The sequence below is a fragment of the Myotis yumanensis genome, unplaced genomic scaffold (genome assembly GCF_028538775.1).
Source record: "Myotis yumanensis isolate MYYU_CA2020_CCGP unplaced genomic scaffold, mMyoYum1.0.hap1 SCAF_11, whole genome shotgun sequence".
In the NCBI taxonomy this organism is placed as follows: Eukaryota; Metazoa; Chordata; class Mammalia; order Chiroptera; family Vespertilionidae; genus Myotis; species Myotis yumanensis.
Window position 1 is genome coordinate 68,454,562 of NW_027223762.1, and position 25,685 is coordinate 68,480,246.

Sequence of the window (25,685 nt, forward strand, 5' to 3'; positions counted from 1 at the left end):
TATAGAGTCCTCTATGACTGGCATGGTGAAGGTACTTCACGGGATACCATGTGATCTGCATGACGAGGGCACACCTGGTGGCAGAGGTCAGGCAGCCTGCTAGAGGGAGCCCAGTGATGGATGCGCCGTGGGGGCTGCCTTTCACCCAGCCCGGGCAAGACTCTGGACTCAGGCTACTGATCGCTGAACACCATGCTGCCCACATCTGTGAGAAACAAAAGGAAAGCTAGCATCATCTTTTTTCTTTCTTTGTTTATTTTTATTTTTTTGGAGAGAGTGGAAGCGAGGGGGAGAGGGAGAGAGAGAGAGAGAAATATCAATGTGAGAGAGACACAGTGATTGGTTGCCTCCCGCACACACCTAGGCTGGGAATCTAACCTACAACCCAGGTAAGTGCCCTTGACCTTGAAAGGAACCCGAGACCCTCCAGTCGGCCGGCTGACACTCCAACCGCTGAGCGCACCGGCCAGGGCAGCAGCATCTTTTAAAAGAGCTTATCTTTGGGGGGAGTTTCCTTCTTTCCAGCACACTGGCTACCCAAGATGCCTCTGAGGTAAACTGCATACAGGATCTGCCCGATTATGTCTTACAACTGCACGTGACTCCACCTACGTGTATCTCAGAATAAAGCTAACTAAACGTCATAGGACTCACCTACTCAGTGAATAGACCTCTGGCAGCTCCTGTTCCGGGCGCTGGGAGGGAGCAGAGAAGGGCAGACACGCTCCCTGACCTCCCATGAAAGCGGCTTCTCCAGACTTCACTCTGCCGGGTTGCTTGTAGTTCGAGTCATTAAACCCATGCTTATTCCGTAAGTGGTGATTAGAACGTATTCACTTACTAACCCCTGGCAAAGTAGGTCTGATGGGTTTCTCCGGGTTACTTAGCAAGAGTTACAGTGCTTGTGAACAGCAAACCTGTCCCTGATGGCAGCTGAGTGGTCCCCTCTTCTCCCCATTTCAGTCTAGAATGCCCGGGATTAAATGCGATACTCAGCAGCTTGCAAGCTCTAACTCCGTCTCCCCGCTCCTTGCCCAGGTGGGAGAGCGCCCCCAGGAAGCTGTGACACAGGCCGCGGTCTGAGCCGGTGGATGTCCCTGATGAATCACAGACCCTGGCGAATGCTCCCGGAGGAAGGCGCTTCTCCCGACCATTCCACCGCCCTGGAGAGCCCAGCCGGCCGGGGGGATGCAGGCAGCCGACGGAGCCCGGCGGCCCCCGCAGCGCTGAGGGGCGCCCCTCCGGCGTTTCCGTCCAGACTCCCAGCTTCTCCCCAGGATGTCCTGCAACCGCACGTCCGCGGAGACGTTTGAATCCCTGCCGCCCAACGGGAGCCACGCGTGGGAGGCGGCGGCGGCGCCGCTCCGGGGGTGCCTGGCCGGCCTCCTGGTGCTGATGATCGCGGTGGGCTTCCTCGGCAACTCCGTGGTCTGCGTCATCGTGTACCAGCGGCCGGCCATGCGCTCCGCCATCAACCTGCTGCTGGCCACGCTGGCCTTCTCGGACATCATGCTGTCGCTGTGCTGCATGCCCTTCGCGGCCGCCACGCTGGTCACCGTGCGCTGGCGCTTCGGCGACTCCTTCTGCCGGCTCTCGGCCGCGCTCTACTGGTTCTTCGTCCTGGAGGGCGTGGCCGCCCTGCTCATCATCAGCGTGGACCGCTTCCTCATCATCGCCCAGCGCCAGGACCGGCTGACCCCGCGGCGGGCCAAGGCGATCATCGCCGCGTCCTGGGCGCTGTCCTTCTGCGTGTCGGCGCCCTCGCTGGCCGGCTGGACCCTAGTGGAGGTGCCCGCGCGGGCCCCCCAGTGCGTGCTGGGCTACACCGAGCTCCCGGCCGGCCGCGCCTACGTGGTGACGCTGGTGGTGGCCGCCTTCTTCGCGCCCTTCGGCGTCATGCTGGGCTCCTACCTGGGCATCCTGCACGCCGTGCGCAAGAACGCGGTCCGCGTGCGCAACCAGTCGGACACCCTGGACCTGCGGCAGCTCGCCAGGGCCGGCCTGCGGCGGCGCCAGCAGCAGCAGCAGGTCAGCTTGGACTTGAGTTTCAAAACTAAGGCCTTCACCACCATCCTCATCCTCTTCGTGGGCTTCTCCCTGTGCTGGCTGCCGCATGCCGTCTACAGCCTCCTGTCCGTGTTCAGCCGGCGGTTCTACTGCAGCCCCTCCTTCTACACCACCAGCTCCTGCGTCCTGTGGCTCGGCTACATCAAGTCTGTCTTCAACCCCATCGTCTACTGCTGGAGGATCAAAAAGTTCCGCGAGGCCTGCATAGAGCTGCTGCCCCAGACCTTCCAGATCCTCCCCAGAGTGCCTGAGCGCATCCGAAGGCGCGTCCAGCCCAGCACCATCTACACGTGCAACGAAAACCAGTCGGCTGTCTAGCGAGAGGCGGGCAGGTGGAGGGGGCTCAGGGCCTGGCTGTCCTGCTCTGCCTCCTAGCACCTGAGCCCCAGTGGGCATCCTGTGGCTGCCAATGAAGCACAAAGGTACTCATTTGTGAGCAGAGGAGCCCGGCTCCCTTGCAGGGTGAATGATTTCTGTGTTCTGCTGCAGGAGGGCAGGGGTGGGTCTGATGGAGACTTCGGGAGGAAGGCGCTGGGAACTGGAGGGAGCAGGGAGTGGGCAGAAAGTCAGGGAAGAGGAGGGAGCAGGGGGTGGGTGGGCTGAGTGTGGGCAGGAGGAAGGCTCTGCTTAAGAGAAACCCTGTGGTTTCTTTACATTGATCACATGAGCGTTTCCAACCAGGCCACATCGTCCTTTCTGTAAACCAAGATCACGCTGGGAGCAGAGGGAGCCGGTGCCTCTCTGCTCCCGGGAGCGCACGTGGGAGACCCTGGGGCAGCTCAGCTGAGAGGAGAAGCCCAGGGAGGGCTGGGTGTGTACTCCGCCTCTCCTGCCGCCCAGCACACCCTGTCTCTGGGCCTGGGGCCTCCATCCTCCCTGTCTGCCAGGACCGTCCCTCTGCCCCACTATTTCCCTTGCTGCTCCCTTCGTTCTCTCTGCTTCACTCTCCGGGGGGCAGAAAAGGCACAGTCCTTCTCTTGTAACTCATCTTCTCAGCAAGTATTTGAAGCGACCTGCTTTCCATCTCAGAAGTGGTTCATGGGCTTAGTTTACACGTTTCCTCTGGACACGCTGAGGCTGTAGCCTCCTGAGCTGCCGCATGGACTTCTGCGCTGGACCTGCTGGCAGGGGTCGGACAGACACCCACCTGCCCGCAGGTCCCCGTTGATCTCTGTGCTCCTCCTACCTCATTCCTCCGCTGTCCTCTGGGCCACCCGCTCAGGGCCTTGGTCCTCCGAGCCCAGGCAGGACCGGGGCCCTAGGAGCGAGGCTGCCGACAGGGAACTTGGCTGCTTGCGCTGGGCCCTTGGCCACCTGGCCCAGGTCACCCATTACTCCAGAGCTTCTGACGTGGGGTCGGTTTTCCCGAGTTTGAGGCACATCACTGAGTTCATACAGCTCTTTTTACAGATTCAGATCTGAAGAGAGTGGGAAATTGAAGGAGAAGTTCAGGAAATCTGAACCCAAGTCTGACTCTACAGGAGCTAGTGTGTGACATTGTTCACTTCACCTGACTTCTTGGGCTTGTTTCCCCATTTACCATGCAAAGAAGCAAGTCTAGATGCTCTCCCATGTCCCTTTCATCTCTCACACTCTCAGATTCTACAAGGGTATGTTGTCTGCTCGTAGTCACAGCTCCTCTGTATTTGTTTATTTTCCACACCATGAGCCTTTATTAAGTGCCTGCTAGACGCAAGGCACTGTGGGAGAAAGAGGGATGAATAAGGCCCGGGCTGTGCCCAAAGGCAGTGTCCAATTTATCTCAAGATCATTGTAACTCAAGCCTGGCCTGCGTAGCTCAGTGGTTGAGCATCGACCTATGAACCAGGAAGTCATGGTTGGATTCTGGTCAAGGTACATGCCTGGGCTGTGGGCTCCATCCCCAGTGGGGTACGTGCAGGCGGCAGCCCATCCATGATTCTCTCTCATCATTGATGTTTCTCTCTCTCTCTCCCTCTCCCTTCTTCTCTGAAATCAATAAAAATATGTTTCTAAAAAAATCATTGCAACTCAAATTCGGCCTAACACAGATGCTCCCTTTCATTGCTCTTCTCGGTTCCTTTCCCAGGTTGCAGCAAGAGGCCAGCTCCTGTCCTGGCACTCGCTTCCCGTGGTGCTGGTGACAGGGGCAGGGAAGAGCAGGCATTACAGAGAACATAATTTATGTTATTTATATTATCTAAGCCCAGAGCAGGACTTGTTGTGAAAATAAGTGATACTTGTTCTCACTAACTTTACCCAGGTGCAGAGAGAAAGCTGGGCAGTTGGTGTGTGATTGAGATGGCCTGTCAGTTCTTGTCCCAAGTGCCCCCAGCAGGGTCAGCGTTTGCCTTTGGCTCCCGTCCAGTTCAGCCTTAGTGGGCCCAGAGCACAGCCAGCCCCGGAGGGACCAGGCCAGTGGTCACCTCCCCCTGGTGGGCGTTGAAGAAAATGCTCCCCCAGAGCCTTGAGTAAAAGAGAAATCACAAAACTGAATGAATGAAAGTACCAAAATTCACACCCGTCAGTGTTACATGATGTATGTTGAAAAGTAATGTGTTTCAAACTAATAATTTTGTACATATTTTTAAATAAAGTATTATTGCTCTTTCTGTGTATAAGACTATGCTCTCTTGTCATAATTAGCACCAAGCCAACCGTCTGGGCTCCAGACACAGCAACTTCAGGAAGCGTAGACGCCTGCAGTTACTCCCCTCGCTGGAGTGACTGAAGAAGGACATTGAGGGTAGATGAAACCCAGGAGACTGTGTGAGCCCTGGGGTCAGTGGTGGGGCCCAGATCATTTTAAATCACGGCCCTGCTAAATAACCTGTGTTCTTCACCTCCAACTCCCAGCGCGTCGCCTTTGGGAGTCTCTCTTCCTCGCCGAACCTCTAAAAACTCTCCTCCCCTCAGCCATTGCACGAGGCCCAGGCTGTGCCCAAAGCAGCTGTCCAAGCTTGTCTCCTTCTGTAGGAGGACAACCACAGCTCCCTTGTTTTCTGTTTCTGTCTCTTCTCTAGCCCTGCAGTCACCCAAACCCTGGCACCTGAGTTGTTTGGTGGAGCCTTGGGAGGTGACGATGGTGGTGACTCTCCAGGAGGCAGCCCCCTGGTTCCTTGGGAGAAAAATGAGACACAAGTCTCAGAAGTGTCATCCCAATTCCGAGTCCCCTGGAAAATCCACTACCTTTTCATCTTGAATCTTGGTCCCTACTGTTGGGGTGAAATAAAAGCAAAGGTCATCTAGGGCGTTCTGCCAACCCAGACAAGTGACGAAAACCTAGATCAATTCCTACTTTGCTGTTCTGAGACCTGGGTGTGCTTTCCCCTTGTGTGACTTACAGCGCACACTTTTTTTGGGCTAAAAACCTGCTGGTTAAGTATTTACAATGTTGCTCTGCCCCCTTGCTCACACAGTTGGCAGCCCCACCTCCCAGGGTCCCGAAGTCTCGGAGTGTCAGCACCCAGGCTTCACTCCTAGGAAATGCACGGGGCCGGCGGGGGAGGGTGGGGTCAGAGGGCATGCCCTCCCCAAACCCAGGGCCACCTTGCTCTCTGCGTGATTCGGGCTTCAGACAAGTGATTTGGTGTCCCAGCTTTCTCCTCTCCCACGTGGTGTAAATATCCCCCCAAGGGCTCCGTGAGGAATAAATGGACTAATTCACATGAAGGGTCCGGCCCCTGCGCGGCCGTGGCAGAGGCTGCACACGCGGTGGCAATAATGACTACAGCTGTACCGTCCGCTTGCCCTGAGCCAACCTTTGTACTCCGGGGCAAGGCCAGCGATTTGTTTCAGAAGCTGGCTGTTAGTCCCCTCCCTCATCGTCAGGTGGGCCTAAGATTTCGGGGTTCAGTGGATAAGAACACAACATCCACAGGAGCCAGGAGCATGGGTTTGACTTTAAAGAGTGAAATTGCCGATGGCTGGACTGCAGCACTTGCCCGCATCCAAACTGTTGCCTCACTGGGCTGCCAGGAGAAGGACGGACAGGTGGACACCTTCCCATGCGTATCCTGAGAGCACACTGCTCTGAGGGGCTCCTCGCTGCAGAGCTGAGCAGGGTTGTGAGCACGCAGGGAGGCAGGAGGGAGGCAGGAGTGTGACGAGGGTAAGGGTGGGGCTGCTAAAACAGCCGCCCAACTCGAAAGTGTCTGTGAAAAAATAACCCTGTTTCTCTCATTAAGTCCAGGGCAGCGGGCGGGTTCTCTGCCAGGAGGCGGTTCAGGTCTCCCTCCTCCCGTCCAGGTTCCCCCTGGCCCTTGAGGAGAGAAAAGGGTGTGGAGGAGCAGAGAGGTAAGACACTCACACTCCCTGGGCTTCCCTGTCAAGACTGAGTCACATGACCACACAGCTGCAAAGGAGGCTGGGAGGTAAGTCAATAGCAGGGGTGGGCAAACTTTTTGACTCGAGGGTCACAATGGGTTCTTAAACTGGACCGGAGGGCCGGAACAAAAGCATGGATGGAGTGTTTGTGTGAACTAATATAAATTCAAAGTAAACATCATTACATAAAAGGGTACGGTCTTTTTTTTTTTTTAGTTTTATTCATTTCAAACGGGCCGGATCCGGCCCGCGGGCTGTAGTTTGCCCACGGCTGGTCTATAGTCTGGAGTGTGTGCCCAGCTCTGGCTTTCTTAGCCTGGAAGGACAGGAGAAGGATTTGATGCATTCCCAGTAGTCTCTGCCAAGACATGGCACAGTTTTGAAAAACAAGGGATCCTAGTACATATACAAATTCTCACATTGAAGTAGAAATCTCATCACTGACCATTTCCTCATTGTAAAATAAGCACACCTCTGTCACAGCGACCCCAGAAGGCTGCCTCTCTCTCCACCTCTCACCCCAACATACAGGGACCCGCTCCCAGACACAGATTGCAGGCACTTACACCTGTGCCAAGGACGAGAGGAACCACAGGTAACCTTTTAGACACAGAAGATCTGAGACAGGAGGGCTAACCTGAAAATTTGCAGCCACATAGAGATGAATTTGCCAAATAAGGGGGAAAAAATTACTATTTAAAACAAAATCAACAGTGATTGAAAGGTTAAAGTCATTGGTGCACAGGCAGGCAAAATAATAATTTTAGACAGTGAATAAAGAAAAATTGAATTTATTTAAAGAAAAGGGGTTGGGGGATGGGAATATCCAGAGAGAAGGGCTACAGGGCACCAAGCCAAAGAGAATTGGGTCGATGATGGCTGCCCCTAGGAGCTCAAATCTTGTCCTTATAAGCAGTCAATGGCAGGAAGCTTTTGTCATCAGTGGGTTTGGGGGACTTGGTGGGTGAGCTTGGGCAGTGAATTGGGTCAACAGGAATGCATTGTGGGTGCTGCTTCACAGTTTTAGTTCCTTATATGGTTTGATTCCTGGTGTCTGGCATTTTTGGTCTGACAAGTCTTCCTGGTGTCTGTCCTCCTGTGGCGGGGAAGTTTACAAATGGCCGTGAGTAATTATATTGCCTTGTAAGTCCTCACGGTGATTGAGACCACCTTTGCCTGAGAATTTGTTTTTTAAAGGAAAGACTATAATTTCAAAGCTTTGCCTATTAAAAGGTGGAGACTGGTTGCCAATGACAAGGAAGACCCCACCAAGTGTGGGAGGGGCACAGGCCAGGCTCTGGCGATTAAATTATTCAAGGAAATTCAGGGCTTCCCTTCCTAGCTGGATCTATAAGAATAGAAGGGTGCTGAGCACAAGCATGGTGTGTGTGTGTGTGTGTGTGTGTGTGTGTGTGTGTGTGAGTGCTGAGGGGATGGCTGAGAGGCTACCTTAGCAGGCAGTTCCAGTTTGCGCTCTGCTCTCTGGCCCTTCGTCCTGGAGGAGCAGGCGACATGGAGTTCTAGAGACAGGAGAGGGCCAGCGGTTGCCTGGCTCAGAAAGGGGAACAGGGCAGCCTCTGTGCAAACAGATTTGGCCTCATTAGTCTGATAGGAACATAAAGAACTCACCTGTCTAAGCACTTCGATGTGGCCAGAACGTTACCTTCTGCAGTCAGGAATATGAGGACCTGAGGTGCAAGGTCAGCCTTCCAAGGTGTTCAGGTTTTGCCGGGAGCCGGTCCATCCTTGCTGTTTCAAGGGACCTGGCATATATGGCATACTGTTCTTAATATGTTTGCTCACCTTCTTGGCGCTATGTGTTTTAACCAAGGTCACCTCTCCGAGAAAGGTTGTTTCCCCAGGTGGGGATCTTTCCCTGAGGTTAGGGAGGGGATACAACCCCTTAATTAAGTGCCAGGCGGGTAGTTAAGCTACATAATCTTTACTCCCTGGAATGGAGATAAGAAACGCCCTAACCTTTGTAATAGAAATTGACAGGATTAAAATCCGCTGGTATAAATATAGATGTAACAAGACAATAAACATCAGATCCACATCAGCTCATCATCAGCTCCTCATCAGCTCCTCATCAGCTCCTCATCAGCTCCTCATCAGATCCACATCAGATCCTCATCAGATCCTAACCAGAACCTAGCCAGAGAACATGGCAAAAGATCCTGGACAGAACCTGGCTACAGAACTTCACTGGAGAACCTAGACAGAACATGGCAGGAGAACCTGGATAGAACCTGGCTGGAGAACCTTGCTACAGAACCTGGCGATGAACCTGGCTTGAGATCCTGGAGGAAGAACCTCGCCATGCTGATCAACTGAATGCTGACCCCGTGCCATTCCTTCTTCGCCGACTCCGTCCACACCTTTGGGGACCCCTGGACCTGCTGGGGTTGGACCCCAGCAAGGTTTAAGACCCTAAAGCTCCCCAAAGGCCAGGGAACAAGCACGAAGTCCCCCACCAGATCTGCACGTTCCATCTCCACTGTGCGCTCCCATGGCCACTGGCATTTGCTGGTCCTGTGCCAACCCGTCCAGCCAAGGGAAAAAAATAGCCAAGCTTGTTTTTGGAGACATTTTTAAAAAAAACAGGTTACTGCTCCTTATTAAGTGTCCTTTTGAAATGCTGCCACCATGTTTCCTCATTGCAGTATTGTGTGGTGTCACAAAGGTTCAAAAGTTTTATTAAACCAGGAAATGAGGCTCACTAGCCTCACCATAAAAGACAAACGAGGCTGGATAACTTTTTTATATGCACATGGGAAACGGAGAGCTTAAGCTGCTCGCACAGAGGACCCAGAGGGGAGGGATAAATATGGTAACGGGAGGCTCCTTCTCTCCTTAGCTGCCTGTTCTCTCCAGGGTGTGCTGGGCCTCTTGGGAAGTGGTCAGCCCAGGCTGCTCAGCAGTGTCTCCCCCCGAGGGGAGCCCTGTGCTGCTGAGACACACCCATTTGTGGGATTCTCACTGGGGCCAGATGGGCACTCATGGAGGCTTCCCACACTGTACACCGAAATGATACTCCACAGGGTTTCACCTCACAGAGTCTACAACTCTGTTGTGTCTTTGTGGGAAGCTGCAGGCCCTCTTCTATCTACAGGCCTCTTCTCTTTCCTTCTCAAACAATGCAATAAGCAGATACCATTAGGTTCCTACCTAGACAAGAACTGACTCTATAAAGTCTACAGGTAGCATCTATACAAGAAGGGCATATTTTCCTTCTTTATGAATAAATATTCCCTAGGCTTAAGAAATGTTTTAAAAATATACCTATCGATTGACTTTTTAATTATACAGGTAATTTGCTCCTTGTAGAAATGAAAACAACTGAAGATTCCAAACTGATGGCAGAGTAAATGGATGCTACACTGACACGCTCCCAGGACCAAACTGGAATTACAATTAAAATACAGAAAAACCATCCTAAATAATCAACTGAAGACTAACTGGAGAGAACCCTCATAACCAAGGATGGAAAGTGAAGACTACATGGAGACTGGTAGGAAGTGTAGAGGTGCAAAAGGCTGGCTGAGCTCCCACAGACAGAAACTGAAATTCTAAAGGGATAGCTCAGCTGCAGGGAGTTCCCACTGAGAGCACCAGAACTGAGAAAGGTGCCCACACAACATCAGGCTATGAAAAGCAACAGGGATGCTATCTGCCATGGAGAGATGCAGGCACCCTCTTAAAGGGCCAACACACAAAATTTTGTGTATAGCCACTCACCTTGGGATCTTGCAGAGGGAGAGCAAAGTGGACTGGAGCTGTGTGAGCAAAAATCAGGGTTGGGGGCTCTAGAGTTAGACTTCGGAAGGCTGACTCCCTGGTTTTCTGTGCTGAGTCATTTCTCACACTGCAGAGGACAACTTTCTCAGGCGAACTTTTGCTATCCAGGTGGTTTTTGCCATGGGGGGAGGCAGTTGCCCCACCCTATTGTAAAACCCCTTACCTCACCCTGTGGAATTTCTGAGGCTCATTAATAGACTGAGAATAACAATCAGGCTGTAGGCAGAAGCAATTGCCCCACCCTGTTGGAAAACCTCCCACCCTATGCTGTGGTCGATAGCCTGGGGCTAATCAAGACTGAATACAATCAGGCTGCAGGCAGAGGTGGATCTCTGGAGGCTTTGAGTCTTTGCCTGATCTAATTTAGGGCCTGGGGCTAGGAAAAGCATACCTTGAGGCACATCTTAGTCTTTTCCAAAGACACAAAGCTCCTACAGAGGGAGCCATAAGCTATCAGTTGTTGATAGCTCCAAACAGGGTATGCAGGGCCAGTCACAGACAGTGTCTGACACTGTCCTGCACTAGAGATTGGGAGGCATAGCAGATCTACCTAATACATAGTCACAAACCCAAACAGGCAGCCAAAATGGGAGACAAAAAAAACAAGTCCCAAATGAAAGAACAAGAGAATTCTCTAGAGGAAGAGCTAAATGAAATGGAGATAAGAAATTTATCAGACATAGAGTTCAGAATAATGGTGGCAAAGATGCTCAAGAGCATGAGAAACGATATAGTATCTATGAAGAATGGCATAGCACTAATAAAGAATACAGTGGAAGAATACACAGCAGATTAGGAGAAGCTGAGGATCAGATCAGTGAATTAGCATAGGAAAAAATCACTCAATCACAGAACCAAAAAGAAAAAACAATTAAAAAACAGGAGGACAGCTTAAGGGAGCTGTGGGATAACATGAAACATAACAATATTCACATAATAGGTGTGCAAGAAGGGGAAGAAAGGGAGCAAGGGATAGAGAACACGCTTGAAGAAATAATGGCAGAAAACTTCCCTAACTTGGTGAAGGAAAAAGTCACACAAGTTCAGGAGGTACAGAGAATCCCAAGCAAGAAGAACCCAAATAGGCCTGTGCCCAGACACATGATAATTAAAATGCCAAAAATTAAAGACAAAGAGAAAATCTTAAAGGTAGCAAGAGAAAAGCAATTTGTTGACTACAAAGGAACTCCCATAAGGCTGTCAGCTGATTTTTCATCAGACTCTACAGGCCAGAAAGAAATAGCATGAAGTATTCAAGGCAATAAAAAGCAAGGAGCTAAAACCAATTTTACTATATCCAGCAAGACTATCATTCAAAATAGATGGTGAAATAAAGAGCTTCCCAGACCAAAAAAAAAAAAAAAAAAAGGTTAAAAGAGTGTGTTACCACCAAACCAGCACTGCAAGAAATGCTAAAGGGACTGCTGTACTGAGAAGAAGAAATATATAGAGAGAGAAACATGGGTATAAAGAATTAAACTGGCAATAAATAAGCACCTATCAATAATAACCTTAAGTGTAAATGCTTCAGTCAAAAGATATAGAGTAGCTGAATGGATTAAAAAAACATGATCCAAATATATGCTGTCTACAAGAGACCCATCTCAGAACAAAAATGAGAGTGAAGGGGTGGAAAAAAATTTTCCAGGAAAATGGAAAGAAAAAAAAAAGAGCTGGGGTGGAAATACTTATATCTGCAAAATAGACTTCAAAATGAAGGCCACCAGAAGAGACAATAAAGGTTACTACATAATACTAAAGGGATTGATCCAACAAAGGGATATAACCCTGGTAAACATATATGCACCCAATATAGGAGCGCCTGAATATATTAAAAAATTCTGGAGGACTTTAAGGGAGAGATCAACAGCAATACAGTCATAGCAGGGGATTTTTACACCCCTGCTGACTCCACTGGATAGATCTTCCAGACAAAAACTTAACAAGGAAACAGTGACTCTAAAGGACACACTGGATCAGATGGATTTAATTGACATTAATAGAACATTTCACCCCAAAGCTGAGGAATATAGATTCTTCTCAAGTGCACACGGGTCATTCTCAAAGATAGACCACATGTTAGGACACAAAACAAGCCTCTACAAGTTCAAGAAGATTGAAATCATATCAAGCATCTTCTCAGATCACAGTGGAATGAAATTAGAAATCAACTACAGTAAAAACATCCCAAACCATTCAAACACATGGAGGCTAAATAGCATGTTATTAAACAATGAATGGGTTACCAATGAGATCAAGAAAGAAATAAAAAACTTCCTGGAAACAAATGAAAACGAACACCCAACAACCCCAAATCTCTGGGTGCAGCAAAAGCAGTCCTAAGAGGAAAGTTCATAGCACTACAGGCCTATTTCAAAAAACAAGAAAAATTAATAATAAACTATTTAACCCTACAATTTAAGGAATTAGAAAGAAAACAACAAGAAAAGCCCAGAATACCCTAGAGAGAGAGAGGACTTAAAGTGAATGGGGCTGGTGGAGCTCATGGCTCAAAGGAGAGACATCCCAGATTCTAGCCTAGAATTCAAAGCTCCACACTCATCGTCACCAATGGGGCTGGTGGAGCTCATGGCTCAAAGGAGAGACATCCCAGATTCTAGCCTAGAATTCAAAGCTCCACACTCATTTGTCAAGGAAGGAGACCCAAAGAAAGGAGAGATGAGAGGAGATGGGAGAAGACAAACCAACATTGCATTTCCTGGCTCTGGAGAATTCCCTGAAGCCTCAGCACAGTATGTGTAGCCTCACTGAAGTTTAGAGAACTGAATTACAGGGTGTCATGTCTGAATGGTATACAAATCTTGACAAGAGGCAGATAAACTTCAGCTGAAGACTACTGACCTTCACAGAACTCAGCTCTTCACCTGGCCTCCAGGTCCTCCCTTTCCCCTAAATGTCCCTGCAGATCTCTAAGCTCTGGAGTTCCCTGGGCAGGCACAGGGACAGGGCGTGGGCCTGAAGGGCCATAGCGGATTCAGAGATGACAGGCGATGTCATCGCACCTGTGTGGGATCATGGATCCCAATCCAGACGTTTGGGGAGGTGTTCGAATTTCTCTTGACCAGAGAGGCCAAGAAGGATGCCTCAGCCCCACTGAGCACAGACACGAGGAATCCCGAGGGTCGCTTCTGGCAGGAAGTCTGTGTGGGGAAGGGACAGACTGAGGAGGAGGTTGAGACATCATTGGGGTAGGGCAGGGCTGAGGGGTAAGAAGAGATATGTGTGTAAAAGATGAGGGTGCTCATTCTCACTCCCAGAAAAGTCTGGAAGGAATATATCCTAAGAGACCCAAAACAATCAGAAGGAATGTATGTACCCCTCTGTTCATAGCAGCACAATTTACAATAGCTAAGATCTGGAAACAGCCCAGGTGCCCATCAGTAGATGAGTGAATAGAAAGCTGTGGTACATTTACACCACGGAATACTATGCAACAGTGAAAAAGAAGGGTCTCTTACCCTTTGAGATGGCATGGAGGGACTGGAGAGTATTATGCTAAGTGAAATAAGCCAGTCAGAGAAAGACAAGTATCACATGATGTCACTCATAATGTGGAATCTAATTAACAAAATAAACTGATGAACAAAATAGATCCAGAGACATAGAAGCATGGAACAGACTACTGAATCTCAGAGAGAAGACAGGGGTAGGTGTGTGGGAAAAATCAACCAAAGAACTTGTATGCATATGCATATATGCATAACCCATGGACACAAACAATAGGGTAGTGAAGACCTGGGGCGAGGGGTAGGGGCAAGCTAGAAGGGGTCAATGGGGGAAAGGGAGGAAATAAAGTCTATCATCAGTTTAAGTAAGAAAAAAAAGAAAGAAATGAAAATAACTAATGTGTTTATCAGAGGTGTGGATTTTTTACTCAAAAACATAAAGAAAAATAAAGATTTTGTAGTGTTTGCTTATTACATACAAAAATGTATCTTTTTCTTTGAGAAATTCAGATCATATTGTACCACAGTGTTATCCTCTATTTTTCATGGGCTTTTGTTTGTTTGTGTTTTGAAGTCGTTTCTAATGGCTGGAGCCCTCCATTGCCTGGAGGTGCCCCCAGCGAAGTTACGTAGGCACTCTGTTACTCTTTTTAAATGCTGCAATGAGCATATTCCACGTGAATCTTTCTGCCTAGCTGCTGACTGTTTTCCTGAGATAAACTTCTAACAGCGGACTTCCAGGCTTCTGGTGTCACAACAAAATTGCTTTTTCAGAAAGTCCAGGCGACTTATCCTGGAGCCAGCTGTGCTCAGGGATTACTGAACACAGAACCTCTTAAGGTAGGTCACGGATCAGTTCCCACTAGCCACCAGGAGCCCTGTGCCACAGGCTGGGCCAACACTCTTTGGTGCCCATTGGCTCATGAATTGGAGCGTGGAGGCACAGGGAGAGGAAACAGCACGGGATGAGGAGACAGCAGTCAGGAGCTCTGCAGTTCTGTGTAGGCTACGGTCAACTAATACCTATCCATTAATTCTATAGAAAAGCACAAAACCAACCACCGTTAAAGGCATTTTCCACCTCTTCAGAAACTGATTAGGCTGAAGGGGCTGCGGTTATTCCTGGCACCTGCAGGCAAACATGAGTCCTCCAAACTCAGAAACTCTTTGAACACCGAGGAGCCTATCTGGCTGGCTTCGGGCCCAGGAAGGCGTGCAGACCCCGTCTCTCCCTGTGCTGTCACTCAAGACCGCCCTTCTCACCTTGCTGCTGGAGTGCACGAGGTTCCCCATGTTCACTTCTCTGTCATGGGAGTGGAACACAGCTGCGGCTGCCCCGGGCTTCATCAAAAGGATGTACTAGTACTAACTGCACCTTTACTTTCTGTGTCTGATGCTTTCACACTGGGGGCCCTGCTGACCCGGGGGTCTTAGACAGTGAACACCTCGCCTAGCAGCCCCTCCACACGTCAGGCCGCCGTCCACTGTCCTCCGCCCTCTGCACCAGGGCCTGGTCCACTAGACAACCAGGACACAGCCTATACCCAGAGGCCACTGGGATCATCCTAAGCAGCAGCCTCGAGTCTGCTCACCACCTCACCCCCTTCCCTGGAAACCACAATCGCGCTGCTGCCTGCAGTCCCCCTGCTCCCTCTGCCCATGGACCCTGGCGCCCCTCATGGGCACCCCTGGAGTGGGGCGAGGAGGACCTCTGGGAGCTGCGAATATAAACACTATCTTTTCAATGCAAGTGTCCCCTGACCCGTTGGTCTTATCATACCTCAAATTTTCTGTTAATAGGCTCCATTTTAAAACAAAGGATTTTCCAAATACACTGGCTAAAACATTTTGTATTCTGCCTTTTTGGTGGTGGGGCTGGGGGTCCCTTCCCATGTCATTAAAAACGATGTAAAGACCAAGAGGAAGGGCAGACATGTGGGCAGTGGTTGCCGGGGCGGGATGGGACTACCCGTCTTTCTGCAGCATGCACAGGTGCCTCTCCCGCTGATGACTGAACATAGGAATACGGGACATGGATGGAAAAGGAAACTGTCCCCTTAGCATTAGACACAGTTCTTGGTAACGGGAGTCTTTAGTCCCCTCTGCAGCAGGGTCAGTCCTGTTTTGGCAGTTGTGTGAACGTGGCAGGAACCTCGGAGGAAGGCCTGTGGTGTGACCATGCCCACTGAGGACAGCCCGGATGGTGCCCACATGGAGAGAGCCTTCCGTCCTCTGGCCATGGAGGTGGGAATGGCTGACCTGCGGGCTGCTAGGGGGCAGCTCATTGCTGGTATTTGGGTAAACACAGGCTCTCTGAAAATCACACCCGTGGGCACAAGCCGAGCACCAACAGGGAATGTGCACAGCTGGTACCTCTCCAGCGTTCGGTGGGGTGACGCTGGTTCCAGGAGCAGCGAGGATGTGGGGTGCGGGGTGCGCACGGTCAGTGTGCCGGCCCAGCCTTTGCTGGATGGCCCGGGGAGCAGGTCTGCGCGTATCGGGGGTAGGTTAGAAAGCCCAGCGCCCAGACCCTCGGCGCCCGTACAGGGCCCGGCGGAGGAAGCAGGCTGGTTCTGACTCACGTGTTTGGAAGACGTGGGGAGCACAGCCCTCAGCACGCCGTACCCACACGCACACACGTGCTGTCCAGAAACTGCTGCCCAGTCACTCCCTTGCCCTCCCAGGAAAGCGAAGAGAATGCCCCTGCCTACCTGGCGTTCGGCTGCCTCGGGCTGCCGGCGCCCCGGATGTCCTCCCGTGACCCACTCGAAGGCTGGCACTGGAGCCAGGACAACTGCAGCCTCTCGCAGGGCCTGGCCAGCGTCTGGGACTGGCATTGCCTCTCCCGCCTGAAAGTTGCCCCAGAGCCCGTGTGGACAGGCTGGGAGAAGAGAAATGTGCACATCATCGTGTGGGCCTGCAGGAAGCACGCCGGCTGCTGAGTCTGGCCTGCAGCCGCTGCTTTGTTAGAAGTTAGTCTGGCCTGGCCGGTGTGGCTCAGCGGCTGAGCATCAACTTATGAACCAGAGGTCGCGGTACAATTCCCAGTCAGGGCACATGCTCAGGTTGTGGGCTCGATCCCCAGCAGGGCCCGGGCAGGAGGCAGCCGATCAATGATTCTCTCTCATCATTGATGTTTCTTTCTCTCTCTCTCCCTTCCTCTCTGAAATCAATCAAAATATATTTTTTTAAAAAATAAGAAGTGAGCCGAAACCGGTTTGGCTTAGTGGGTAGAGCATCAGCCTGCGGACTGAAAGGTCCCAGGTTCGATTCCGGTCAAGGGCATGTATCTGGGTTGCAGGCACATCCCCAGTGGGAGATGTGCAGGAGGCAGCTGATCGATGTTTCTCTCTCATCGATGTTTCTAACTCTCTATCTCTCTCCCTTCCTCTCTGTAAAAAATCAATAAAATATATTTAAAAAAAAAAAAAAGAAGAAGTGAGTCTGGCCCTTGGTTCTCGGTCAGCTTCTGCAGGTCATGCATGTGCACAACTGTCATGTCTGATGGGCAGGTCCCTGTGCCTTTCCTAGTTGATAGAGACCTGGACTGATTCTGAACCACTTCAAGGGCCTGCCCTGGGCCATTTGGGAGCTTTGTTTGTTGCTCTGTTTTAACCCAATGGAAGGAATTAGGACAATAAATGATGACTGCTAGATGGCTAATGCAGGGCTATATCCTACATGTTAATAAGAATATATAAAACTAGAGGCCCGATGCACGAAATCTGTGCAAGGGGCTTGGCCCTTGCAGCCCCAGCTTTGTCTGGACAGTTGTCCAGAAGGACATCCGGAAGGTCATTTGGCTGTCTGGTCTAATTAGTATATTACGCTTTTATTATTATAGATAGCAATGCTAATTTTACATAAAACACAAGCAAATAGTATATGTGCACATGCTTAGGGTAACTAAATACACTATTTTAAAAACCATGAAATGGAAGATTATTTAGTCTTTTAAAGGAGGAAACTCTGACACATGCTACAACATGGATGAATTCTGAGGACATAATGGCTCAGTGAAATAAGCCAGTTCATGAAAGGACAAAAACTGTGATTCCACTCACCTGAGGTCCCAGAGACATCAAGTTCAGGGACAGAAAGTAGAATGGAAGTTGCCAGGGGACAGGAGGGCTGCTGCCGTGGGGAGAGCTTGACTGGGAGGATGAGAAGGGCCTGGAGATAGAGGGTGTGACGGCTGCACAGCTCTGTGAGTGGACTTCGCCAGACTCCCCTGTGCACTGAAAATGATTAACACGATACATTCACGTGATGTACATTTTACCTCAATTTAAAAAATTCATAAAAACGGCAAGCAAACTAACACACCAGAACATGTATTTAAATATAGCTATATTAACAGCCACTATCATAGCCATAAGACAGGCGTGGCCAGGCGTGGGGAAGGTGTGCTTGATGCTTAACACTCGCTTGCACACAGTTACTGAGGCTCATTTATTTGCAGGAGCAAATGGTGCCTGAATCTTGACAGGGTTCTGACTTTTTTAAAAAAGAGGCGGCCGCCTTGTAAGTGGCACACTCAGTGGTCACCCTGACCTTAGTGTGTAGTGGACACTGTCAGACGAGGGTCGCCTGCTCACGTGCCAGAACCTCCCGCACGCCGGGCTGGGGTCATGTGGACAAGGCCAAATGGTCTTTGTACAGAGGCTTCGATGAAGTGTGCTGTATTTAACACCCTTATTTAAGCTTATTTAAGCTGAAGTTGTTAATTTTATGGACACGGTGTGGCCCGCACCCTGAGAGGGTGTGCGGGAGGCCGCCAGCTCCGAGGCGCTGGGCTTGCCAGGCCGGACAGAGACCAGGCCGCAGGCTAACCACCGGAGGCTGCTAGAGACGACCTTTGTATTGCTTTCTCGTTTTTAATGGTTCCTTTTGAGATGAACATCCATTTTGCTTTTTTAAGAAATGTTTGAAAGAATCCACACACAAAAAATTATATAGCCATATTAGAATGTTGTAACCTGTCTTTTTTGGACAGAATATTGAATTTCTGACTGTTTACTCCTATAAAGTGGATACATTCTTATAAATCAGTGGTTCTCAACCTTCCTGGTGCCGCGACCCTTTAATACAGTTCCTCATGTTGTGGTGACCCCCAACCATAAAATTATTTTCGTTGCTACTTCATAACTGTAATTTTGCTACTGTTATGAATCGTAATGTACATATCTGATATGCTATATGTGTTTTCCGATGGTCGCGACCCACAGGTTGAGAACCACTGAAATCAAAGTGAAATCAAATGCTGTTAGCAGTGTAAACCTCAACCGCAGCCATGCTTCTTACACTCTAACTCTCGAGAAAGCAGCGTTTAGCATTTCCGTTATATTTATTTCTGAGCTGAAGTCAACAGTTACTGCAGGTCAGCAATGTACTGAAGAGCAGTTTAGAAAGCGTTTGGGGTCTTACTATAATGTGCGAGCTGCGGAAGTGGGGGCGACAGACCACCCCAGCCCACTGGGCACACCCACTGGGCTGGGTCATGAACTCACGGGGCTGCAAGAGCCAGCTGAGGGCAGCGATGTGCGCATGCTCTGTGGCCCCGCTCACACTGGGAATCCGCCTCCCCGGCCCAGTCAACACCAATGGAAGCTGAAAGGGAAAAACTAGTATTTCAAGTGAAGCGAACAGAAAACGTTCTCTGGGGAAAGATGGCCATAATGGTGAGAAACTGTGGGAGCCATGAGGAAAGGCAAAGGGATTCGTGTAGCCAAGCCTGGAAAATGCTGGCAGAGGGGTGCCTGAAAGCCAGCTATTGGAAAGGCTCAGACAGACCAGTTCCTCTCACAGCTGCAGATGGCAGCTCTGAAACCAGCAGGTGGCGGCCACAGAGGCACTTTCCTAGTCTCTGCAATACAGCAAGACTCCAGGGGTTGAGATCCAGGGGTTGAGACCTGGGGATTGAGACCTGGGGGTTGAGACCTGGGGATTGAGACCTGGGGGTTGGACTCTGGGGGTTGAGATCTGGGGGTTGAGATCTGGGAGCTCAGACACAGCCAGGGGGACCCTGCAGCCCAGTTTCTGAGCTGGGTGCTGCCCGGAGAGCCCCAAGAACCTGTGGGGCAGCGTTTGGTGTCAAAGGCTGGTCCACCCCCATGGCTCTGGCCTGAAGGCTCCTCAGACACCACCTGCTCTACCTCTGAGGTGTGACTTTCCCAGGACCACAGTGGCTGGTGGAGCCAGAGACCCGGTTCCCCGACACCTCGTGATAACATGTTACTTCTCAAGCCTCCGCTGGCTGTTGAGCCGTGTGTTGCTCTGTAACCCCTTCTTGCTGCAGCCATTTAACTGCGTGGGCACATCTCTCTGTCCATCAATTCACTCTGTCACTCAGCCACCGGGACAGGCAGCTGAGTCCACAGCCTCTCCAGTCTGGTCAGGTGTGTGTAAGCCTATGCGCCCCCTCTTCATCCCTAACATGCGAATGAAGCACCCAATACCAATGACGTAGAAATGTAAAAAGAGCAGCCACATTTCCGCCCCAGGGTTTTCTGCAGGAACAGTCAACCCTGGGCTGGTTCCTGGTTTTGCTTCTGTGCGTGGTTGGTGCAGCAGCAGGCAGGGAACCGCCTGTGGGGCAGAGCTCTGGCTTGGTGTGCCTCAGCCATAAGACAACCACCCAACACCCTGCTGCAGTTTCTTCACCTTGAAATATGGATGACTCATGTACCTCCCCCTACCAGCCCGAGCACAGAACAGTCGGCCTATGTCAGCTCACCCTGTGCTTGGGGCAGGGCCAGGCCTGGATGAGAGAGAGAGAGAGCCCAGTACAGTGCTGGGTGGGGCCAGGCCTGGATGAGGGAGAGAGAGAGAGAGAGAGAGCCCAGGACAGTGCTGGGTGGGGCCAGGCCTGGATGAGGGAGAGAGAGAGAGAGAGAGAGCCCAGGACAGTGCTGGGAGGGGCCAGGCCTGGATGAGGGAGAGAGAGAGAGCCCAGGACAGTGCTGGGTGGGGCCAGGCCTGGATGAGGGAGAGAGAGAGAGAGCCCAGGACAGTGCTGGGTGGGGCCAGGCCTGGATGAGGGAGAGAGAGAGAGAGAGAGAGCCCAGGACAGTGCTGGGTGGGGCCAGGCCTGGATGAGGGAGAGAGAGAGAGAGAGAGAGCCCAGGACAGTGCTGGGTGGGGCCAGGCCTGGATGAGGGAGAGAGAGAGAGAGAGAGAGCCCAGGACAGTGCTGGGAGGGGCCAGGCCTGGATGAGGGAGAGAGAGAGAGCCCAGGACAGTGCTGGGTGGGGCCAGGCCTGGATGAGGGAGAGAGAGAGAGAGCCCAGGACAGTGCTGGGTGGGGCCAGGCCTGGATGAGGGAGAGAGAGAGAGAGCCCAGGACAGTGCTGGGTGGGGCCAGGCCTGGATGAGGGAGAGAGAGAGAGAGAGAGAGCCCAGGACAGTGCTGGGAGGGGCCAGGCCTGGATGAGGGAGAGAGAGAGAGCCCAGGACAGTGCTGGGAGGGGCCAGGCCTGGGTGAGAGAGAGTGCCCAGCAAAGTCACTCCACAGAACTTCCCAGACCTGCTATGAACAAGGTTCTAAGAGGGAAATCAACATTTAAAAGGTGAAATTTTTTAAAGGTTCTATTCCTTGAATACATTGAGGATTAGAAATGCAAGGGCAGGAGGCTTACTTAAGAGTGTTTAGCTAAAAGGTAAAGTATGTCAGAAGTAACCAGAAACCTCCATTGACCCCTCAGGGCACAATGTATCTGAAGGGGTTTTCAAGGAGCAACCTAAGAGTGTGCGGGAGATAAACTGAGAAGTGGGTCATTTAAAATTTGGTAAAGTAACAAAACCCTTAAGGGGTGCTGTGAAAATCCTGTCAGTGGCAGGAGGAGTCCCAGGCATGGAGGCTGAGTTCTGGAACTTCGTAGGCTAGGCACCACCGGGCGAGTGGACATCCTCCCTTTATCAAGAGAATTTTATTTTTTTAAAAAATAACTACAGAAAGGACAAAGAATTAAAAGAATTTTAATAAAATCAAGTTTACATTTGTACATCTTGTGTATTTGGGACCCAACCAGGGGCAAAGGATAGAGTTGCAAGGACAATGGGTTCCACAGGAGAGCGAGCAGAAAGCAAGGGCTGCCCCAGCTGCGTGACAGGCATCGCTCGATGGTGTGACCGAGGCCCCTCCCTCCAGCACAGCTTCCCAGGGCTGAGCCAGGCCCGTGCCGCACACCCTACACACCCCCTGTTAATTCTCGACAGGAACAGCAGATACACAGGCCATAAAATTAGACAGTCTTGCCCACAGAACATAAAATGACAACCGAGTTCAGTTCATGCTGTTTAACTAGAATGGTTACACAGAACCTGGAGGGAAAAGGGGCTGAGTGGTGCTCCCAATTGCTCTGTCCAACAGCACGGTCACAACGCAGCAGGCCTGTCGAAAGAACATGTATTTCTTTTCAAAATATGATTTGAGGAAAGAGCCTTGTGGGAGTTCAAGAAAGATTAGAGAAAGGTTTTGAACACAGGAGACAATTCTGCAGTGTCACAGAATTCTGCCTGTCTTTGAGGATCTGGGAGAGCTGGAAAACTGTTCAACTCCAATTCCCATTATTCTAAAGGAAAAAAAAAATTTCAAAGTATTGATCAATGTGCAGGGAAAAAAGAGACGAGTGGCCCCAAGTTAGAAATGAGCAATCACAAGACGTTTTCAAGATTTTACCCATTCTGAGTAGAAACAGTGCTTTGCAAAGTGCATATTGCATGGACTAGCGCCCGTTCTTCGAGGAGTAAATCCAAGCACACAAGTTGAACGGTGATATGCACAGTAATATGGTGATTCTGCAAGCCATCCGCAGGCAGCTCCTGGCCGGGCTTTGTGTCCACCCCGAGTAACAGCTCTTGGCCGCGTTGCAGGCAGAATTCCTTCATTATCTCTTGTTGAGCTCACCGAGACTTAGTTAGGAAAGAAAGCGTGGATGCCTTTGTCTTCTTGGCCCAGTTGGCTTCACAAAGGAAAAGGAACGCTGACCACTGCTAGTGCAGAAGACGTTTTTAAAGATTGGAGTGGGCTCTTCATCCCCCTCCGTAAGGCTGAGGCTGAGGGAGGGCGTGTTCCAGGTTCTCTTCTCACAGACGCTGATGCTTGCTTGCAAGCCTTGCATGGGGTACAGTGTCTTTATTGTTCATTCCTAACAGAATCAATCATCAAAATGAAGAAACCCGAGAGGGCAGTGCAGTAACCACAGAACGAATCTGCAGTCTGGGACCGACAGGCATTCATTTCCCTGTGAGCAGGAGACCTCAGAGCAGGCATGTAAAGTGCTGGAGGTAAGGCAGCGGGCTGGGCTTCCTCTAAGGGTGTGGCATGACCTGCAGGGAGGGCGCCACCTCCCCACGTGCAACGGCAGCGCCCATGCCTGCCCAGCTGAGCGTGAGGGGAAGCCGGCCTCGCCTGAAAATACGCTCGGTTTGTGCTCATTGTTTCCCTTTTAACTTCCCGAGTGTTCAATAGGAGGTACATTTAACAAGAAAAACATCCCTAACAAATACGACAGATGATTTTCTAAATAAGAGAAATATTACAAAGATAATATAACTTCAAATAAAAATGTTTAGTCAAGCACATTGACCGTGGAGTTTCAGGCCAGCACACATGGGCCCTGTCCCCACGGTTCCCTGTCTCTGCCGTCGTCCAGACGGGCAGGCAGCCCCTCTCTCGGCCGTCATCAGTTTCGTAGTGGTGTTCACTTGCTAGAAGCCAGAAGGGAAGCAGGAGGGAACGGACACACCTCCCAGGCCAGCCAAGGGCAAGAGCAGAGGCCCGAGGTCATCGGGAAGCAGCCACTGTGTCGTGGACGGAGCACGCACCATGTGGGAGGAGAAGTGCGACGTGAAACCTGCCCGACAGGACCCTGCCCTGGCCACTCGCCGGGCGGGAGAGGTCACCTGCTGCCACCTGAAGCCACTGTCCAGGCAAGTGTGTGCCTGACGTGGGTGGGCGCCAGCCTGTGGGGGTGCACCTGGAAGGCTCACTTATCCGTCCAAGTGGACAACCGTGTGTCTGGGTGGGCGAACGAGCACGTCTCTCCTTTTGGGTTTCCTGTTTACATTCAATGCCGATTGGTCAGCAGGGAAGAGAACTTGTTTCACACTGACGGAGCCTCCCGGGCACCGAGACGTCGCCTCTGTCTTGGCTGGCACAGCGCCGCCGCGTTCTGCTCCTTGCACTGGGCGAGCTTGGTGTGCGAAGAACTCGAGGTCCCCCTGGCGCCCAGGCGGCCCCTTCAAGTCCGAGCGCCGGGGCGGGGGGCGCTGGGGTTCGTGTGTCTGCTGGCAGCACAGTGGGTGTGGACGAGGTCACCGGTTGGGTATCTAACAAACACTGGCTCGCAGAAGGGACTGTGGCACACCTGGCACAGCTGTTTGTCTGAGAGCCGGAAGGAGCTTCTTTTCAGCTTCATCTGCGAAAATAAAGACAGGTTCTCACATGTTGCTGTTTAGTCTTTCAGACACGCCTGACCCCAGGGACCACTGTTACTGATGAGCATTGCTTTAATATCAACTTCCTGAAACACAGTATTAGAAGGAAAATAACAAACACAGCCTAGTAACTGGGGAAGCACAAAGAGCCTCGAAACAAACCCCTTTCTTATTTTACAAACATCATTGGTGCTTGTCTGGCGGAGGCGTTCCCACCGAGATGGCCCCTCGGACGCTCTGTGAGCTCGGGCGCACTCCGGCGAGGCCTGCTTGCCGTGGTGCCCTTAGAGCTGGATGAGGCCGCTCCACCCTCGCTTCCCGGGGCCGCTCACCGACACACAAGCAGAGGAAGGCACAAACAAGGCACCTGGTCAAAGCCACAGGGCCGGTTAGTGGCACATTCCTGACGTCCTAGGACAATTTTCTTTCCTTAAGGTACTAACAAGCCTGAGCTGTGACTCCATCACCAGCTAAGAGGCTTTCTGCACAATTCCCTGCGGCCCACACGGCAGCTGGTTGGAGGTTGAGCAGTAACTTGGTGAGTTCACCTTGGACACATTAGTGTCATCAGTCCTCCGACATTTATTCAGTGCCCTCGGGATGCCTAGCTTGGCTCTAGAGATCATAAATACTGAGATCATAAATGACACGTCCTGCTCTCAAGGAACCAAGCAATTACGAAAGGCGTGCTCAGAATGGTTAACCGGCTGAGGGGTGTGAAGGTTCCACCAGGACACCACCTGGCCGAGTTTTCTGCAGGTGGTCCTCAGACACGAAGCAACAGGTGAGATCACCCCGGCAGAGAGAACAGCGGAAACGAAGGCCATACATGCGGAGAGTGTGTCACCCTGAGGGGTGCCACATGCCCTGCCGAGCCGTGACGGCCGAAGAGGTGAGATGGAATCGTCTAGGCATCGACCTCTTCTGGGAGCCAATGACGCTTCCAAGGGGGACAGACTGGCTCCTGCTCTGGGGAGACTGCTCCTCCCACGGAGGGGTCTCCAAAGGGAGGAAAGGTGGGGAGCTGTTGCAGACTAAACTCTGCCCCCCAATTCATACGTTGGAGCCCTAATTCCTAATGTGATGGTACTTGGGGGTGGGGCCTGTGGCAGGTGCTAAGGTCAGACGAGGCCATGGTGGGCGCCCAGGACGGGAGTAGGGCTGTCAGAAGAGGGAGAGGCCAGAGCTGCTCTGCTGCGAGAGGACACAGGGAGCGCCAGGGAGTCCGCACCAGGCAGGGACTCTGCCGGCCACGCATCTTCAACTCCCAGCCCCTGTAACGTGAGAAACAAGCGCTGCTGTCTAACCCGAGGGGACATTTGCTAGGGCAGCCCGAGCTGAGTGACAGCGGGACAAGATGTGGCGCTCCGAGGGGCTGGGGTGCACGCCTGGCTCTTCCATTGACGTGACTGCTCTGTGCCTCAGTTTCCCCTCCTGTGAAACGGAGATAATAGTAGTACTGCATTCAAATGCTGTGACGAGGAAGTGATGTCATGATGCCAAGTGCGGAAAAGCGCTGGGCACACAACGTGCACCGCCTTCCTGACCATCGTCTTGGAAAGGGGAGAAAGCACGCTCCGCACAGGCCTCTCCGAGCGGAACGCAGAC

At 51.4% G+C, this 25,685-nt stretch overlaps 2 protein-coding genes across 2 annotated transcripts in view; one reads left to right on the forward strand and one right to left on the reverse strand.

Annotated features, from left to right (window-relative positions):
- Window positions 1-1,278: 1,278 nt before the first annotated feature.
- On the forward strand, window positions 1,279-2,594 carry GPR45 (G protein-coupled receptor 45). The gene has a single exon (XM_070428541.1). It carries the CDS (start codon window positions 1,279-1,281, stop codon window positions 2,383-2,385), a length of 1,107 nt encoding a protein of 368 aa, XP_070284642.1. The 3' UTR covers window positions 2,386-2,594.
- A 19,004-nt stretch (window positions 2,595-21,598) lies between these two features.
- TGFBRAP1 (transforming growth factor beta receptor associated protein 1) overlaps window positions 21,599-25,685 on the reverse strand; it is a 62,074-nt gene continuing 57,987 nt past the window's right edge. The window contains exon 12 of the mRNA XM_070429841.1: window positions 21,599-24,058. Within this exon, the coding sequence (XP_070285942.1) occupies window positions 23,882-24,058 (177 nt within the window). The 3' untranslated portion in view covers window positions 21,599-23,881. The remainder of the gene's footprint in view (window positions 24,059-25,685) is intronic.